A 19,066-nucleotide genomic window follows, 5' to 3' on the forward strand; every position below is an offset into this window, starting at 1 on the left:
ATCTATATATCTATCGATCTACCTACCTACCAATCTATCTATCTATCTATGTATCTATCTATCTATCTATCTATCAATCTACCTACCTACCTACGTATCTATCTATCTATCTATCTATCTATCTATCTATCCATCTATCTATCTATCAATCTACCTACCTACGTATCTATCTATGTATCTATCTATCTATCTATCTATCTATCTATCTATCTACGGTGTTTTGAAATACATGCCTTGAAGACATGAAAGGATGTAACTGATATTTGAGTAAATTTGGCATTTATTCCAATCTGATGGGGCTTTAAATTTGAAGTTTCTTTGGAGATTCCATGGAAAAGGCAAAAGGGTGATCCGTATGCCGTAGGCTATGTGAAGACCTGCATGGAATTAATAGTTCTTTCAAGTAAGAGGGATAGTTAAAGAAAATGCATTAGAAAATGAATTGCGTGTGACACTGTCATAGAATCTATACATAGGACATTTTAAGGTTATCTTTTTTGTTTGCATGTTTTTGAGGTAAAAATATATGTGTGTGTGTGTGTGTGTGTCTGTGTGTGTGTGTGTGTGTGTGTGTGTGTGTGTGTGTGTGTGTGTGTGTGTGTGTGTGTGTGTGTGTGTGTGTGTGTGTGTGTGTTTGTGTGTTTTAAATGATTATCTGATGGAGTGAAAAGAGCTGTGACAGCTTGCCTGAGTTGATGAGTCCACACTTTGCTTAAACAAAGTTGCTGCTGGGTGGAGGGTGAAGGCCAGTATTCAGTCTGCGACGGAAGCATTGAAGGGATTCTGCCGTCCTGATGTCAACGGGGAGCTCGTTCCACAGAGGAGCGGCGGCTGCCCACCCCTCGCAGTGAGTGAGCAGCAAGGCGTTTGGCAGGAGCAGAGCAGAATGGACGGGCTGGGGTGTAAGGTTTGACCATGTTCCGGATGTAGGAAGGGCCTGAGCCGTTTGCAGCACGGCATGCCAGTCCCCACGGAGATTGTGGGTTACTTCAAAAGGGGAGTCACTCTTGCTGCTTTGAGAGTGTTGGGGAAGTAAGCAGTTGTCAGAGAGGTATCTGTGAGGTGGGTGAGGAAAGGAAGGAGGTCAGGAGCAAAGAAGAAGGTGAGAAGGGAATTGGGCCGAAGGGGGCAGGTGGTGGGGCGGTGGGAAGTGACCAAGGATAGTATCTCACTGGGAGGGAGTGGTGAAAAAGAGAATAGAGAAGGAGACGAGGACGAGGGTATAGGACAGGTAGTGTCAGCAGGAGGGTCAGGGAATGAGGAGCGAATGTCAGCCATCTTTTTTACAAATTGGTTTACAAAGTCGCTTGGAAGAAGGGAGCAGCATAGAGGAGGTGGAAAAAAAAGTCTTTTAGGGTCGGAGAAGGGAGACTGAATTTTAAATTCAGAGAAAGAGCTTTTAGCAGCAGAGAGCGCACCCTCGGAGTCAAGTGATGACATGGCTCAAAGGAAACGTTGACACTCGGCCTGCTGCGTGTCGTCACTTTGTGTCTCCGTGGTGACGGGCAATTAGTGTGTCGATGGCGTTCCCAGGGTGAATGCACACAGTTGTGAATGGCTCTCAGCCTCGGCCTGCTGTCCCCGTTTGTGTTCGGTGCCAAGTGAGATTGATATCCCCCTAAATGAAGACGGATCGTCCAGCCTTTCGCACCCAGGAGCCCTGAGCTCCCACCGCAAGCTGAGTCATCGGACCACAGCAACAGCTCTATCGATCTTCCATCATCGCGAGCGCAGCTACTGTCAGCGCAGGACACAGAGGACACTGTGGTGGGGGTGCAGAGGTCACGGTGTCGCAGCCAGGCCAGTCGCCAACAGTCTCCGGGCTTTTATGAGAAATTACAACATTTTGGGTCGGAGGGATGCTGCCTGCGTGGGCAAACCGCTCCTTGCATAGGACGGACAACCGCAGGGAAAAGCAGACCAATGTGAGGGCTCAGTTCATTTCTGAGGAAAACATTCAGAGTATGTACACTGTGACACAAGACAAAGGCGCGTGGCTGTGTCGACTCTGACAGTCGTGTCTTTGAACAGATTAAACAGAACGCAGTTCAATTTAACCTGGCAAGTCACGAATGTATAATTAATCTCAGCTGAAACGTTGGATTTCTTGTTGTTTGCTTCCCGGCCAATGAGTAGGATTGCAAGCATCATTTACTCTATAATTTACAAAGGCTTTTGCTTGTTCAACAGACACCGATGTATTTCGCGAGCCACACTATAAGACGGTGTGAAAAGTGACTACATCACACTGTGTCCTTGTTTGTCTTTGCAGCTTCAATGAAATGAATTGGAGAAACCGGGACTGGCACACAGGAAGTCTTTTCTCTGCGGTTTTCGCAGGGTTGCTCTTCAGTACACACAAGAAAGTCCCCACCACCACCCACGAGCACTTTGCCTCCTGAGGTCTGAGAGCCGGGGGCCTACTACTGTATGGCAGCAGGGCTGCAGAGGTGACTTTGCAATGACTTGTAAACATTCCTCCATACGTACGTAAAAACCCCATCACACAATGTTAAGCGGATTTGATTGTTGCCAGGGTCACAACAACAAACCCCGTTTGCTTCATGGCGACGCTAAATGTCCCTGTTTTCAACGTGGCACACTGTTCGTCAGGTCTCAGCACCTCGGCGTGACTGTTAAGCCCCGCAGGCCTCCGGAGAAATCTGTTTCCAATTAGGTCGTGAAGAATCTATTGTTTTCCATGAAAGCCCAGAGCGCTACGGGGGGGATTCACGAGCTGGCCGCGAGCTCCTGCCAGGCCTCCCAGAGGCCCCCCTCTGTCTGGAGGCTCCACGTTAACCCACAGCTAATAGTCCCAAGGGTGGCTGGATGACGGATGGAGGGGGGCGTGGCTTTCACAGGAGCTCCAGTCCCGCTTGGATCACTTCTGCAGAGGCAACAGACGAAGGAGAGCATATGTCCCCCCAAAACTTCCCGGCTGGATTTATCAGACTAGAACAGTGTACTACTAAACTAGTCGAAAATGAACCCTTTGCGCTCAAAGAGCGGTGCGTTGTGAACCACAACAAATTCTCAAAGACCGACTGAATTACATTAATCATAGCTTCTCCCTTTAATAATAAAAGATGTGCAGCCTGATGGGAGTCTGGCGTGTTCAGCTCTCCGATAACGAGAAGTCTTTGAGCACAACTGATCCTCTCAGCCAGTGAGAAAATCCATTATCCTGAATCATTTAAAGCTTCTGCCTTCGAGCCTTGATCACACGAGGGGTGAGAAAATCCATCTGACATCGCTGAAAAGTTGTGAGGAGCGTTGGAATGCACCGTGTTTACAAAGATACTGGAACTCCATCAGTTATGCAACACGGGACTCTGAAGTGTGACAGGTTCCCCACTTGGATTTACTTCTCGTCCTTTAAGGTTGTATCATATTTCCATGCTGTTTTCACAATAAGCCAAACGAGAGCAGATACATGCCCGTGCTTATATTAGTTTGTGCTCATTTCTTGATCAGCTCATGGCGGTACAATAACGGATCTCCACAGCCTCTACTACAGGCAGAGTGTGTCCCTAAACCATGAGTTGTACTTCCAATGCAACTCAACAGTCTGTGATCACTTTGGATTATTATACTGTACTGCTCATTTATGTTTCCTTTCATTTGCTTATTGAACTTCACGGAGACCAAAGGTCTGGAAGATGATATTTTTTTAAACCTAGTGTGAAAAAGTTATTAGCTGATAAAATGATTTAAGAAGATACATAGACATCATCTCTGAAATTCAGGGATGCTGTGGATCAGTGGTTGTCAACCTTTTTTTGGGGCAAACACCCCCCCAATCCATTATCCAGGTCCCTTAACGTCCCTCCAACAAACAGCATGAAGGAAATGCCAAACAAGAAGACAATCACTCCAACTTATTTCAGGACCAGCCTGCCAAGAAAAAAGTCTGAGGCTAACGGGAAAAAAGAAAATGACTTCAATCTCTAGGGCGCCTGAGGCCATCGAGCCCAAACGACTACTGGACTTGGACTGCAGCTGGAGGCCTTGGCTGAATCCCCATTGAACTATGTTGTTGGGAAAACAAACTCCCAGAGAGCCAGGTAATGCATATCTGGGAATATATGATGCTGCCCCATAGGTGCAGAAAGTAGTAACTTGGTTTTGACAAGATGCTGCTGGACAGTGGAATCACGTTCTGTAACGTCTGGCTGAAGACAGGAAAAATGAGGACGGGGAGGTTTCTGAAGAGGATCTCCTTAATGGCTCAGGTGGTTGGTCCAAACAAGGATTTCTCTGAATTCATAATGCACACACTGGCCTCAGATGACACATCTCATGCAGCATGTAACTTTCTGTGGCTTTTTGGCACATTGTTTTTGCACTGTTCCAGACAAATTAAACTTGATCATTCTAATTACTAGACTTATTAAGGATAAGGACGACCTCGCAGTGGCTCAGCCTGTCAAGTGTCTCGTTTTAGAATATTGATTTCGTAAAATGTTTATTATGAATGGGTGTTTTAAATTAATATGCTTTGGTCATGTTGTATTGCTCTCAGTTACCAATAAAGCCACTGAATTTGAATTGGGATGGTGTGTCTGTATAGATGCTAGCTGGTAAATTGCTTTTACAGGAAGTCTGACGGCAGAATTTCCTCTTGTTCATTTATGACCGCGGCAATAACACAGCATGCACGTAGCTACACTCAAGAGAATTGAATTCTTTCAAGAGAAATACACCTGATTTCAAGGAACAGAGCAACCAAACCAACAAATGACCCCCAAGTACGCACCAACACGCCCAATGCCCGTGCACACTCTAAGGCCCTCGCTCTTTCGTTGCACTCCAACTTTTGCACTCATTTTTTATGCGCGCATTCCTTTTGAAATTTCCACCATGTCGTACTGTTCAGTCAATGCCCGTTTTTACGGAGAAACATACACTGCTGTTTGTGCCGGAGGGGGCGTATGTGTGACATCTGTGCAGAAATGCATGTTTTCTCAAATACCGAGGTTAAGAGAAGCAGATTGTGTTGTCATGGAGACCATCTGAGAACATAGGTCATTTTAGATCATAGAGAATTGTCTTCCTTCAGGCAAACACGGGGGAATTAGGATTTTTACTCGTCCTGCTTTTCCTCCCTGGCTCAATATTTACGCTTTCATCTGCTTCACATGTGATGGCCTTCATTCCCTTTCTGCTCCGGTATGTCAGCTAAACCCTTCAAGAATAATTGCCTGAAATGAGATGCTGTACAGTTGAAGGATATTTATTTTGACATTATCAGCTCATGTGAGCCACAAAGCAATGAAAAGGTTTCATTCCGAAAGAAAAAAATATAAACTTTTAAAACAATGTATGTTGCCCCAGAGAATCTGACACCTTTCATGATATTTATAAGTACTTTCAAGCTAATAATTAAAATGGAATGAAACTCCTCAAACAAAAAAACATCACTGTCGTACAACTGAAAGTGAGTACAAAAAGATCATGTCATTGCTCTGTATTACAATGTTGTAGAAAGAAATTTGCATTAATGGCATGACGGAGAGAAATACCTCGTCAATCTGTGAATCTCAAGAGGCACATATTGGAGTTGAAGAGAGCCACATAATAGGCTGCTGAATTATTACAATAAGAAAATGGATTATTCTGCAGAATTCTGCTGTTGAATCAGAATAAGTTATAATATTAGTCAGATATAAATTGAATTCACATAGAAGGGACATGAAATCTACTAATTAATTGTGTGCATACAGTTAGACACGACACATAGATGTAAACAGCCTGTGATCGGTGTGCAAACATGATTCAACATTTGTGTATTAACATTGACAGAATATAACAGATGAACCTCTGTGAAGATAAATTACGTGAATGTCTCTGCTGACTGATACCCTTAGTTCCTGTTTTTCTAAACCTGTCATCGATGGTGAACTTTATGGATACATACATCGTATGGTAGGCAAACTGTGTCATCACCAGATGACGATCCGTGTAGAACCAGCATTGTTCTTGTATTACACAAAAGAGATAGTTTGTATGATAAGGGAAAATGTCTTCAATTCTAACACAATCCTGTTAATATATACCACCAGTGTAGTGAAAGGGGTTTTGGGATGAGAGGACTAATATTGGCAAATGTAACAATCTGAAAGGGGCTGGGGGTCGCTGGAATGTAAACTTCTTCAAATCAAGTATTCCATGACAGTTCCCACATAGGGTGGGGCATTTTTTTTATTGTGGCTGTGCAACAGGGCTCTTTTAACGTCATCTGTAGCCCTATAGACAAACGTGGTTAGCTCGTGATGTGCCCCTTAGCCTTGGAGGTAAGGTTCAGTTACCACTGTGGGCAATGAGCTAGTTGGCTGGATATGCTAATGTTAGAGTAGATGAAACCCACTATTAAATCCATTCCTATGGCTTCTGTGTGTTTTACAGCCCCATGCAAACAGCTTCAACATGTGGACAAATCCAAGTGAAGCTGCACAGACAGGCCCGACACCCAAGTACAACTGCTAAGCAATGATTGGACATTCACTTTTTGGTAGCAGGGTTTAACAAATTCTCAACAACTGCGTCTTGCCTGGTTCGGTGCAGTGCTGGCTGTCAGGCGGGAAAGATACTTTTACACTTTAATTAAATGAGATTTCACTTTAACATTATCCATTTATCTTGACAATTAGTTGTATTTTTCCTATGTAAACATCATTCACTTGGAAGGAAATCATTTGACTTTTTCTCTGTTGAGAATGAACAGAGTTGATTCACTGGGAGGAAGGTTGAATCAACTGAAACTAAATTACAACAGGCTTCACCCCAGCTGTCTGTGTCCCTCCACTGACAAACAAATGTTGTGACACTGTGGTTGGCAAATCCCCAAAACATATTGCAGCTAAAAATATTTTTTTTTGGGGGGGGGAAAGAAATCAAGCCTATACTTATCTGGCAGAGTAGACTCCTCAGCTGGTGTCTTCCTGCTCGTTTTAACAAAACCAGCAATATAATATGCGTGTGCTGAGGTGCAAATGATGATGATGATTAAGTGTGTAGAAAAAGAAAGCCAGGAGCAGAAAATAGTTTATGAACCATCAAGTGGTTTAAGAGATTTTTCATCCAGTATGGGAAGCGATGGAATGTGCCGGCCAGTGAGCGAGAGCACCCACATTCCCACAAGGCTTAAAGGCGTGAGAAGTCGGCTGGCAGGAAGTAGGGTCATCGTTTGCGCCGCCGTTGCCTCAGTCGCCCACATCGCTGTCCTGGTCTCCTATGAGCCACAGGAAATGGAAACTGAGAGCCAGCAGGGCGGTGCCCAACAGATCACCCAGAGCGGTCAGGTAAGGGATGGAAAAACTGTCTGGGTCTTTGCCGCTCCTCCACATGGAGTGCACCATCCAGTCTGCAATACTCAACAACAGCAACACCTGAAAGAGAAAGACAGACGCATTAGGCTACAGCTTCCGAATATGAGAATCCTGCAGGGAGCCAACATAAGTTTACTCAGGTGGCCCCACTTCTTTCAGAAAGAATAGATTAACAAGTTCTCGCCTTTCCACACCACTCTGGAGTTTTATAGCACTAAAGCAGAGGCTTTTGGAAACTCTGCATGCCTAATTTCAGTTTGAAAACTCCGGTGCTGCTTTTTAGTCTGAGCAGACAAAAATGAAAGCTTTTGGACACAATGACGCAGACAACCTGGATTCACCTCCTGATCTCATTGGTAATGACTCAAGTACCAGTGGTGAATGCAAAGCGTTGCAAACACTCACTGTCAGTAAGAGTTCCACCTTGTCGTCAGTCCGAGAAAAGAAATCCCCGCCTCTTACTTTTCACCATAATTGTTCCTCATTCCGTTGTATTTTCTGTAAATTAGCAACCGACTGCAGAGACGACAATGTGCACATTATATGCATTTGTTGTGTTTTGTGTGAGTTTTGGACGGAGATTACTTCTGATACGGAGCCAAAAATCTATTTTGTTTTTAAAACCCATCAGTGTGGACGTAGCCTCGGGTTTATGACCAAACACCTGCAAAACGAATGACTTTCATCAACCTCAGCTGTACTTGGATTTTAGTGCTAATTAGGAAATGTTAGCATGCTAACTGTCTGTAATTTTATTCATGTATTTATTTTCTTTCTCTGACTTGACTAGTAAAGCGGTTCTTTTTTATTTCGTTCTTCACTATATAAACCAATATGGCAAAAGCAAAGAGCGTAAGATGAGGCAGGCCAAATGTAATTCATAACCAAAGGATAGGACGAAAAGCAGGATGCTTTTATTAACAATATGTACTTCAAAATGCCATGTAGAATGGACGCCGAACACTGATAGTTTGGAGTAAATGGAGAGCGGGAATAATGGACAGAGCAGCACACCGACAGATGAGTTAAGATTGTGTTATTCATAATTTAAAAGTTTAAAGTTTCCACGCACGGAAGGAAGAATAGAAAAAGAGAAGTCTATTAAATGATAAGGATGAGTCTATAATTTAAGGGGAAATGAGCTGTCCAGAGTTGGGAGTGCAAACATTACAAAAACAAAAACCTTTGCAATCAGGAGTTACTGCCATGCTAAGAATACAAGAAGGGCTGATGGTAATCAATTGATTATGACAATATATCAATTTGTGTAGAAAAAAACACAAACCTCTGATAGTCCTGCCTTTGAATTTGTGTGATGGAATGTGCGATCCTGTTAAACAACATGCACTCTTTTCCCCTCCAATAATAATCAGTCATGACATGATGTCAAAGCTTTATCAGTTATTCATGATGACAGGACACAATTGGACATCTGATGGCCTTCTTTTGTCAGAACAGCCAGTCAAGCCTGTTTTGAGCAGACATTTTCTAAATCAAGTCAAAATTGCCAACTTCCTGTGAGGTTTAGGTCATGGCACCTGTACTCCTCCAGGACTCTGAGGCGTGCAGGTAAGATCGCAGCTGACTCCTCGCACCCCGGACATAATCTGACCTCTCAAATGAACCATTTGCTTCACATTAAATTCAAAATCGACGACTTCCTGTTAGGCAAAGGTAACGGCTCACAGATGCTTTTTAGTAGGTCCTGACATGGTTAATGTACATACCAAATTTGGTTCATCTACATCAAATCTAAAGCGGCAGGCCTTAACTTTGAAATGTTGTAGGGGGCGCCACTGAGCCATTTGACAATAAAACTAAAGAACCATTTTAAATAAGTTACATTCAATTTCAATAATTTAATTTTCGTGAGACTCAAGCCATCCCAACTCAAACACATATTTGTATTCAATGGCAAACAATGCGTTGCCATGGGCCCTGGTATGAACAATGCAGCACATCGAAATTCACTCCCATGCCACGGGAAGGGCGCCAGACAAAAAAAAAAAATCACAGATTTCTCTACATTACATCATCAAAGTGTTTTAGAATGTCTGGTCAACCTGCAAGGCAGAGGATATAGAAGTATAGGACGTGACTTCCTGTTCCCAGCAGGTGGCGCTATGAACTAGTTTAATATTGTGTATGTAGATGTGTTTAGGGCGGGGCTGTTATCATGCTGGAGAAGTTCGGGTCAGATCGGACCATGTACTTTTGATTACCAGCAACTTCCACTTTCACGGCAAAGGATAAAAATTCGGCACATTTTCGCCCCCGTTGTCATGGCAAGGGCCTCTGACACACACTCAATTTTTTCGCAACCTTTTATCCCATTGGTCTTTAGATGACACACACCAAATTTGCTCCTGTGAAATTTGAAGGAGGGGTTTGTTAAAATAAAACGTGTCCAAACACACAAAATCCAAAATAACCCACCTCCTGCTTAGTATGGTTGATGCAATGCATTACCAAAGCTGTTCGTCTTAAGGAGTTCCACATGCCTACAAAATGTGATGCATGTAGGTGATACTATATGCCAGCGCAATACTAAATGTCATAAGGGGGTGCCATCGAGCCCCTGGGCCGCTTCAATATTTGGGGTGGATGTCAAATTTAAAGATTTTTCGCCCATGGGAACCGCCTCAAAAATGGCCAAACGTGGCAGAAAAAAGAAGAAAAAAAAAGATCAAATCAAAATCAAAATCCTTCCTTGCTCGGGGCCTAATGACGCCTACAAATGGAAGAGGTCTGAATATTTTCTGAGGTCACTATATATCCCCTTTGGTCAGTTTGGCATGTCCTTAAATATAATCCTCATTTTAGGCCATTTTTCTCAAAGACACAAAGTTCCCTGCTCTGTTTGCTCAGATTTAACTTCTGCCTCTGCGCCTCAATTATGTACGCAAGCATACACAACCTCAATCCTATGCTCAAAGAGCACATGCAGTATTGCTTACCTCTGTTGCTACTTTAGTTATTACAGGTATGTATCATCTGAACACAATTGAATTTAGCTGTACTCTTCTAAATAACCACTCACTGAAATGCTTGATTTGCACACCGTTAAAAGCAATTTAATTCTGTTGATCTGTATTACATATTGCATTATATATTGTAGATTAACTTATCCTAGTGCATGACCTGAATAAAATTAGCCTATAAACCAGACACAGTGAGCTCATGTTGATTCGTGTCTGGTCGCCTCCCATTCAGATCGATTTCTATCCAACGTGAAACTGGAAACTGTCACAACTGTTCATTTAAAATTGGTTCATGTGACTTATTTGCTGAGATAAGCACCCAATAACAACCAATATGACTTCCACTTATGTGCCGAAGTCTGTTTAATGTGCTATTGAGTGTTAAACAAACAAGACGGTATATTTCCCCCAGAGGTTCCAGACCCATTCACGAAAACAAATTGGTCTGGCGATGCCAAGCTAGAAGAAAATAATGTTAAGGCCAGAAGGAAATAATATTAAGCAATGGCTTGGATAAAAAATACACATCAGCATTCTATTTTGGGTTTTCATTTGTTTTCAAGTTTGTTCCATCTGCCAAGTAGTTTCTCTACCACAAACCAGGAATTATAATTGTTTTGGAAATGCATCAGATCTACCAGGGTGTTTTGCTTAATGTCTCATTTCAGAAAGCCAAGACTCAATGTATTCTAGCCCTCGCACAGTAGGTGCTCGGGTCTTCAATATAATATATGTGATCAATAATTCAGAACAGCCCGCGAAGGACATATGATAAATTGAAATGGTCCCTCATAGGAAAAAGATTCCCAGCCCCTTGTCTAACCACTTGTTACATTGGGTTTTTGAGGGCCTTACTCTTGAGCATAGCTCAGGGGTTTGAGGACCAAAACCTCAAGAAACTTTCTCACCGCTTAAATGGGCCACATGTCTGATCTTTCAAGAAAACACTGATCACGTTTGACACCCAACCTTCCCTGAAATAATGAGGTTTGGGCTTCAGAGCGAGAGGTGTTCACCTGTTCCTAAATTGCCTTTAAAACAGCAATTATTGGATGTGTTTGATCCTGTTCTGACCTCAGGACCTTTACCATTAGTTTTATTAAATGTCCCAGTATCATGACTCCATGAACATTACATTTCCATAGTCATGCATTTTTATTACTGTTAAACTTCGTGTAACCTTTTCAAGAGTTGGGAGTTTCCAGACTACCAAACTGTCATCCACCGTTTTCTGGTGCTGTACCTCTGTGAGGTTAACCTCTTATTGCAAACTTATTGAATCTTCAATATGTTTCAATTTACTGTAGGCTTATAGAGCATTATTCCATCATGTTGTCTTGTTGAAAGGGCACATTTTACTTTTTATTCTTTTGTTTCGTTCTTTGAACTCATCATTTTTATTCACTATAGATTTGAGCGAAGCCATCAACCACTGTGCCGAAATATGCTCTGGACATTAAACTGCAGTTTAAAAATGTTATTACTACTATTTAAATGCATTCGCTCTCTTTTCTGCTACTGATTGTACTGTAAGGTTTGCAGATGCAGACATATCATAATGAAGCAAACTACGTTTCAGTTTCAACCCTAATTTTCTTATTATATGTAACATGATCAAACCACACCCTGTACAATTTCTGCTTATCACAGATATTGAAGAAATAGACTTTTACAGTTGTTTCTACTTTAATTGAATGACACTATCAAATGATATGATACGAGTCATGTGTGAATTAAACATTGATATATTTACTTAGGGTTAAAGCAGGATTAAGTGATTAAAGTTACAGATATGCTGTGATACAATTCAATTCACTTATATTTGTATAGCGCCAAATCACTGGGGTCTAGTGACTACAGCTGCCATCGTTAATGCAGCTATCTATCAAGAACCTTAACTGCGCTTCCTTCCCTCTTAATATGAAACTAAATATGAAAAAAAAAAATTAAATTAAACATTTCTTGTGAAATCAGGGATTATACAATTACACGTTTAGATGAGCCGGTGTTGAAGTGTAGGGGAAGAGGCTCATTGAAGGTCCAGCCACTGCACATTTACACTTTGCTCTTAATCCTCAAACATTCACAAATCTTCATTCCAGATAATTCCAGCTGAAGATCCGCAGAATAAAACTACAAGATACCCACAGATACAGAGGAAGCAGTGATGAAATTGATATGCAACACTTGGTAGAGGGCTCACTTTGGCGAAAGCCTTGTCCCTTCTCTTCATTCCAAAGGAATTGCTGTGATTACTGGATTGGCTAGCGGGGGTGACGTTTATCTTTTGTAGACTTTGACCGGTGATTTGTTACATTTTTGAAACATGGGTTAATAGTAGTACAAATATTCCTTTTTAAATAAATTGCGTGAAGATATTGTGTGCTAATAACCCAACAAAGCTCCCTCACAGTTTGTTTCTTTTTTTCTTTTGAAGTAAATACGTACACTAATGAACCAAAAAACAGGGGAAAGTAAACAGAGCAGTAGAGAGAACAGAGAGAAACTCCTGGTGATATTTTGACTGGGTGTCGTGAGGTCGCATTTCAAGTAAGGTGGTCAGCTTGCCACCTACAGCAGTTCACCAACCAAGTATAATCTCAGACCAAATGTTTTGAAAAGATGTGCTGATCAATTTTGCTGCACCACTTTAAGGTGTGACCAGAACATCAACTATTTTAGCCCCTCACAAATTAAAGAAATGCATTCAACTAAAGTTACCCTACTGTTACCCCTCAACCACAAACCTCCAATCCCTCGCACAGTTGTAATCAATTGCGCCATTGTCCCCAATCTTCAGACAGTCCTTCTTATATCAAATTAGACATTTTCAGTCATGTTAATGCTCAAGTAATACATCTAGCAATTATTTAGAGTTCATGAGGAGTAGTTACAGTCTCATTTACAAATTCATATCTGAGTCGGCCGGTAATGGCTTGAGATTCACTTACATACACTACACTCATTCCCCAGAGCCTCCACCTTCACTTACAATCAAGAATGGCTTCCAGAGATGCAGCATTGGCACAGAAGAGTCACAGAATAGGAGATATTAATGAGTAGTAACGGTTGATTAATTTGTCCCAGACATGGGGCCTCATGCAAGAACATTTAGTATTCTTATCCTAAATTTCCATTACATCTGTCCGTACCAAGAGGTCTTATGAAGATGAGAAATTCCTCCTGTGCGTATTTGAGCGAGGATAGCAAATTAGCATAATCAACGCCCCAAAAAAACATATAAGGCTTTGCTTCCTTTCTCATGTTAGGAAGAGTTAATTCATGAAAAAAGCTTTAAAGAGAAAAAAAGGAGTTTACAAGATCGGAGATTGAAGTTCTGTGTCCACACATCCATAAATGAACGTGTATTTTAGCAGCGTCAGCAGGAGTTTAGTGACGGACTAAAGCAGATCTGTTAATTCTGAGTCACTTGTGAGTCACACTGTCACTGAAATGCAGATGAAATGCATCTATATGAAAATGGCTTAGAAAATCAACACTGACTGCAAGGAGGTCTAGGTGAAGTTTTTGTCGATTCTCAGGACACTTCTCACATTGAGCAGACTGTACTATTTACAATATTATTCACCGGAACCCAACATCAATGGAGGAATCTGTCTGACATTTGATGTTCTTGACAAGGCCTCATCCTATGAACTTGGTGAGTGTAGGAAGTGCAGTGTTGACTGTTAAGTGTTTCTCGAGACAGGTCAACAGACAAGGATTCTTCCATTTATTTTAGACTTTAATGCAACGGCTGTTGCCATGGTGACCATGTTATCTTTGGAATTGAGATGCAACCCTTTGTCAATTTCACTGATTACATCACCATGACATACAATGTGTCTGCTATTCTCTCTGTCCGTCTGTACAAATACACTGATGACAAAGCAGATGAAATTCTTTGAGTAATTTCTGCAACATGCTTCACTAAGCTAACTTGCCATATTACGTTTGTTGCTATGAGCTGTTCATTTGAAGCAGAATTCAGGCAATTTCCCCATGGTTTCACAAAAACATCAAGAAAAAAGTTCAGGGATGTGTGATGCAATGACTTGTCATCTTTTTTGGCATAAAGCAACATATAAATCATTTAAGACAATTTTTTAAAAATCCAGAAAGCAAAGTGATGTCTAAGCCATTTGGGAGAAAGCTTGTTTCTTTCTGTGTTGAACCTGCAGCCTTGGGTACGGGAGTCCGACGTACTAACCACTAGGCCAAAACTGGGCAGTTGCTGTGCCAGCCGCTAGCACGTCTCTTAAGTTGTCGATGAGTGATGTTTACAAACTGCACTCAGTGTTGTGTGGTGCGGTCCGCACCATTTATTGTTTTCAATTTACAGAGCCTGGGCTGAGCTGCTTTAGAAATCGCTTACTGCCCCTTTAATGCAATCATTGAATTTATCTATAGGGATGTCCCGATCCGATCTCAACACTCGGTATCGGGGCCGATCAAGGCATTTATTAACTGACCAGGATCCGCTTTATTAAGCAGGATTGTAGGCCCGATCCTTTGTTTCACGTCAGCCACAAGAGGGTCTGGCTGCAGACCGCTACAGCTGTGGAGCTTCTCTCTAGACCCAAAAAACTTGACTTTGGCATTTTTAGTTTAAAAAAACACAGTGAGTGTAAAACATACTTACGAGGGAGCATTTCTACTCTGCACGAGCATTTCTGTACTTGAAGTATGCACTGTGCAACTTCATTATCTAGGAACATGCAATACAATTATCGGATTGGGACTCGGTATCAGCAGATACTCGATATTAAATGACTCGAATCAGGATCAGGGACAAAAAAACTTTATCAGGACATCCCTATTTATAAATATCAAGAATTGAAACAGGCTGTATCCAAAATATTTCAACCCTCACAGCCCCATTGGCCTGTGTCGGCCATGTAACAGTTTATCAGGGACTGAAGAATCCCTAAAGAAGCTCTATAGACTTAATTGACTCAGTAACGCCAGGGAATGTCCATTCTGTTTCATGTCTATATTAAAGATTTAGGAGCAAAGCAAGAGACGGTCTCACACAAAAACACACCAATTAAAAAATTCCAGACAGATCATAGTACACCTGAAAAACTAACAGCATTCATTCATAATTCAGGTCGCTTCTTTGTAATTATCTTGTCTGCTGCCAAAAGAAAAATGTACAGAAGTCAAATTCCTCCAGGCGTTTCTTGATACCACAACGCTCCAAGCATTCATAGGAAACACACTTGCATCTTCTCCTGCACTACTGTTAACAAAGTTCCTCAAAGCTGAGGTGAACTGCAGGTTTGGGGGATCAATGTCTGTGGGTTTGTGTGAGACAACTTTCAAATTACAATTTAATCCATTATTAATAGAAAAATATGGATTTGTGCATCTTTAAACAATTTAAAGTACCTGGGCCTGCTGTATTTTGTTTTGAGGTAAAAATCCATCAAAATGAATCTCTCTCATGTAACATTCATGCCTGTTATGTTAAGACTGAGTTGTGAAAAGGCCCTTGAGCCTTGAAACTTTCATGCAGAAAGATGAGCATTGATAACCGACTATTTTAGAATTCCGAAACTTCTTCTACTAAAAGTTATTCTGCGCTCACCTGAAGCATAGCAGCAGCCAGGTAGACAGACATAAAGATGGGTGTCAAGGTTGTGTGGCCGCTCTTCATCAGGTGGATGGTGTAGAGGAAGATTAGGTGACCTGGGATCACCAAAAGGATGAGCACCTGAGCAGACCTGTGATTGGCTCCTGAGAAAAAAATACAAAAAGGACGTGAGGGAAAAAAGATTTATGGTGCATGAGAGAGACGCTCCATTGAATAGCTTCGCCGTAGATTTTTCTTCCTGTGCATTCGAATCATCTTTCTGGTGAGTCTGCACAACAGCAACGCAACAGCAGCGCTGACCACATGATCACACTGATCACACTATTAACACCTTTCTCAGGAGATCATAAATCATGCATCAACAATCAAAGTAACTGAGATCATATTTTTTCATTAACGTCAACTGTTTCTGCAGAATTTTATACGCAGTACTGTTGCCACATGATTGGCTAATTGGAAAGTTGCATGAACAAACGGGCGTTCAGATCCACTGACATACAGCAAGTGACTTTATATTTATTCTCCACGTTCAACTATTGCTACTGCTCTGTATATAGTATTTTTATTTTGTTATATTTTGTAAATACCTATTGCTTTTTTTAAAATGTCTTTAAATTTCTTTCTATATTCTGCTATATTCGGTCCACTTTGCTGCCGTTACGACCAAATTTCCCCATTGTGGGACGAATAAAGGTATATCTTATCTTATCTTATAATGTACTGACCTGTACCACAGAATGTACGGCAGGGGTAGTAGCAGCCCTTGGCCTCGTCAGGAACCTCCCCAGGAGCGCAGTGGAAGTGCAGGTGAGTGGAGATCCTGCTGGACTGAATAGCCACCAGGTTACCCCCGATACCTGGACATGACAAAAGTCTGTAGTTCATGACTGGAGCAAAATGAAACAAAGCCAACTTAATACAGCTATTCATAAGCACTGATACTGCAATGACTATTTTATTCACTGATTAATCTGAGGATTGTTTTGTATTGATTCATTCATTCATTATTTAGGCTATAAAACATCAGAAAACTGTGAAAGCTATTTTACACATTTTGTTTATTGACTAGAGCCCGAACAACAATAATTTTATGGCGGCCAATGCTGATATTAGGAAGTACATTTCCAAATATATGGGCCAATATATATGAAAAATTATATATATATTTTTAATTTCTTTCAGCAGCAGAAAAACTAGTCATCTGATGCAAAGACAAAAACACATAGATGGATGTATTTTACATAAGCCAAGGAGGTTTTGTTTTTGTCCCTGTCCATTTGCTTGTGTGTTTGTTTGTTTGTCAACAGGATAACACAAAAAACACAAAAAGAATTTCCAGGATACTTGGTCTAAGGATGGGATATGGGCCAAGAAAGAACCCATTACATTTTGAATTGGATCCGGACAAAGGGGCTTATTTTAATCCCTTTCTTATACATTGCAGACATCTTTGCTGGGGGGGAAAAATGAGGTATATGTATGGGACTGATATCTATAACTGTGTGCAATTAGGTGCGGAGATGGCCCACCCCTAGTGAAACTTCCATAGGAAATCAGAGCAGCTCAGTGTGAACATAGAGCAGTTCAAATCACAGCCAGAAGCAGATGGTGTGGGTTTTTATTTATATAAAGAAATAAAGACAGTTGTATGAAAAGTCAGTGCTCTCCTCCAATCAGAGGCTGTAGATCTATCAACATGCATGTCCTGCTGCCATCTGACCTGAAGGAGAAACTTTTCATACTCTGTAAAACTGCTGTGAAGGATATGAATTTATAGATACATTAGAATCACTCCACAAATTAGCTGTGCGACTCTTATGAAAGCGACAAAGACATGCCATTCACTTCAGGAAAGTGCATTTTTCTTGTGTCTCCTGAATCAGCCGCGGTAGCTCTGAGTGGAACAACTGATTTTTGGAGTGATACACTGCTGCTCTGCACCGGCGCAAGTTGGTGTAGTAATACGTGGCCGAAGTACGCTTGAAAAAAAAAACGCAAAAAGAAAAAGCATTTAAAAATGTGTCGAAAAAATACGTTTTTCAGTGGTCCAGTAGGACTCTCCTCCAAAATATGTAAAATGACAGCGCTGATCACCATCTCCATAAGGAAACATTAACTATGCATAAGTACCTCATACAACCCCACTTCAAAATCACTGAACTATCCCTTTTACTACTAGATTGTTTTGGCTTTAAAATGGGCCTCTGAGAATGACTGACATTGTTTGTATCAGGTGGACTCTAGTGTTACTGCTGGAAGCCCTGATTCTTGAGGTTAAGTGATGATGATTCTTTTCCTTGACCAACACTGTGACAGTGAAATTATCACCTTCATTTACCTTTGTATGGAACAGATTTGCAGTTCTATTTTCTCCGTGTGATATTTCACATCAAGCAGATGACCAGCCATGTGAATATGGGACACCATCTGTACCGACAAACAATAGGGCTGCTTTACATCCACACGCTGACGCTATCACACCTTCCCTTCAGCAAGCACCGCTCCGACTGACTTCCTGTGTCTGTCATCCTCGTAATCAGCCCTGTTAGGAGAGCTCACATACGTGCAGACATGAGCTTGGAGCAACTCAGAAGAGAAGGAAGAGGCTGCTCTGAGTGGACCTGAGGGTTTATCTAATCAGAATCATAAAAACATATCTACTACATGTGGTTGGCTTTGAGTCAGTTGTGGTGAGCATGTGACATTAGACACTGTGACCACCTCAGGTTGCCCTCCACTTATTTCAATCTATTGTGGCTCTTTGTGTGCCTGGTGACAAGCACTCCCACTGGGCCTATAAACACACAAAACTTAGTAATGAGCCTGTTCTCGTCTTCCCACCTCCCACTCCTGCCTGACCTCGTCCTCCCACTCGTCTGACCTCGTCCTCCCACCTCACACCCCTGTCTGACCACGTCCTCCCACCTCCCACTCCTGCCTGACCTCGTCTTCCCACCCCTGTCTGACCACGTCCTCCCACCTCCCACTCCTGCCTGACCTCGTCCTCCCACCCCTGTCTGACCCAGTCCTCCCACCCGTCTGACCTCGTCCTCCCACCTCACACCCCTGTCTGACCACGTCCTTCCACCTCCCACTCCTGCCTGACCTCGTCCTCCCACCCCTGTCTGACCCAGTCCTCCCACCTCCCACTCCTGCCTGAC

At 42.0% G+C, this 19,066-nt stretch overlaps 1 protein-coding gene across 2 annotated transcripts in view; it reads right to left on the minus strand.

Moving 5' to 3' along the window:
• Positions 1–5,217: 5,217 nt before the first annotated feature.
• slc41a2b (solute carrier family 41 member 2b) overlaps positions 5,218–19,066 on the minus strand; it is a 30,313-nt gene continuing 16,464 nt past the window's right edge. For both annotated transcript variants that reach the window (XM_035649298.2, XM_047335938.1), the window contains 3 exons: positions 16,631–16,762; positions 15,900–16,048; positions 5,218–7,388 (listed from right to left, as the gene is read on the minus strand). In XM_035649298.2, the coding sequence (XP_035505191.1) occupies positions 7,203–7,388; positions 15,900–16,048; positions 16,631–16,762 (467 nt within the window). In that variant the 3' untranslated portion in view covers positions 5,218–7,202. The remainder of the gene's footprint in view (positions 7,389–15,899; positions 16,049–16,630; positions 16,763–19,066) is intronic.

This window comes from Scophthalmus maximus, chromosome 12, assembly GCF_022379125.1.
Source record: "Scophthalmus maximus strain ysfricsl-2021 chromosome 12, ASM2237912v1, whole genome shotgun sequence".
Taxonomy (NCBI): Eukaryota; Metazoa; Chordata; class Actinopteri; order Pleuronectiformes; family Scophthalmidae; genus Scophthalmus; species Scophthalmus maximus.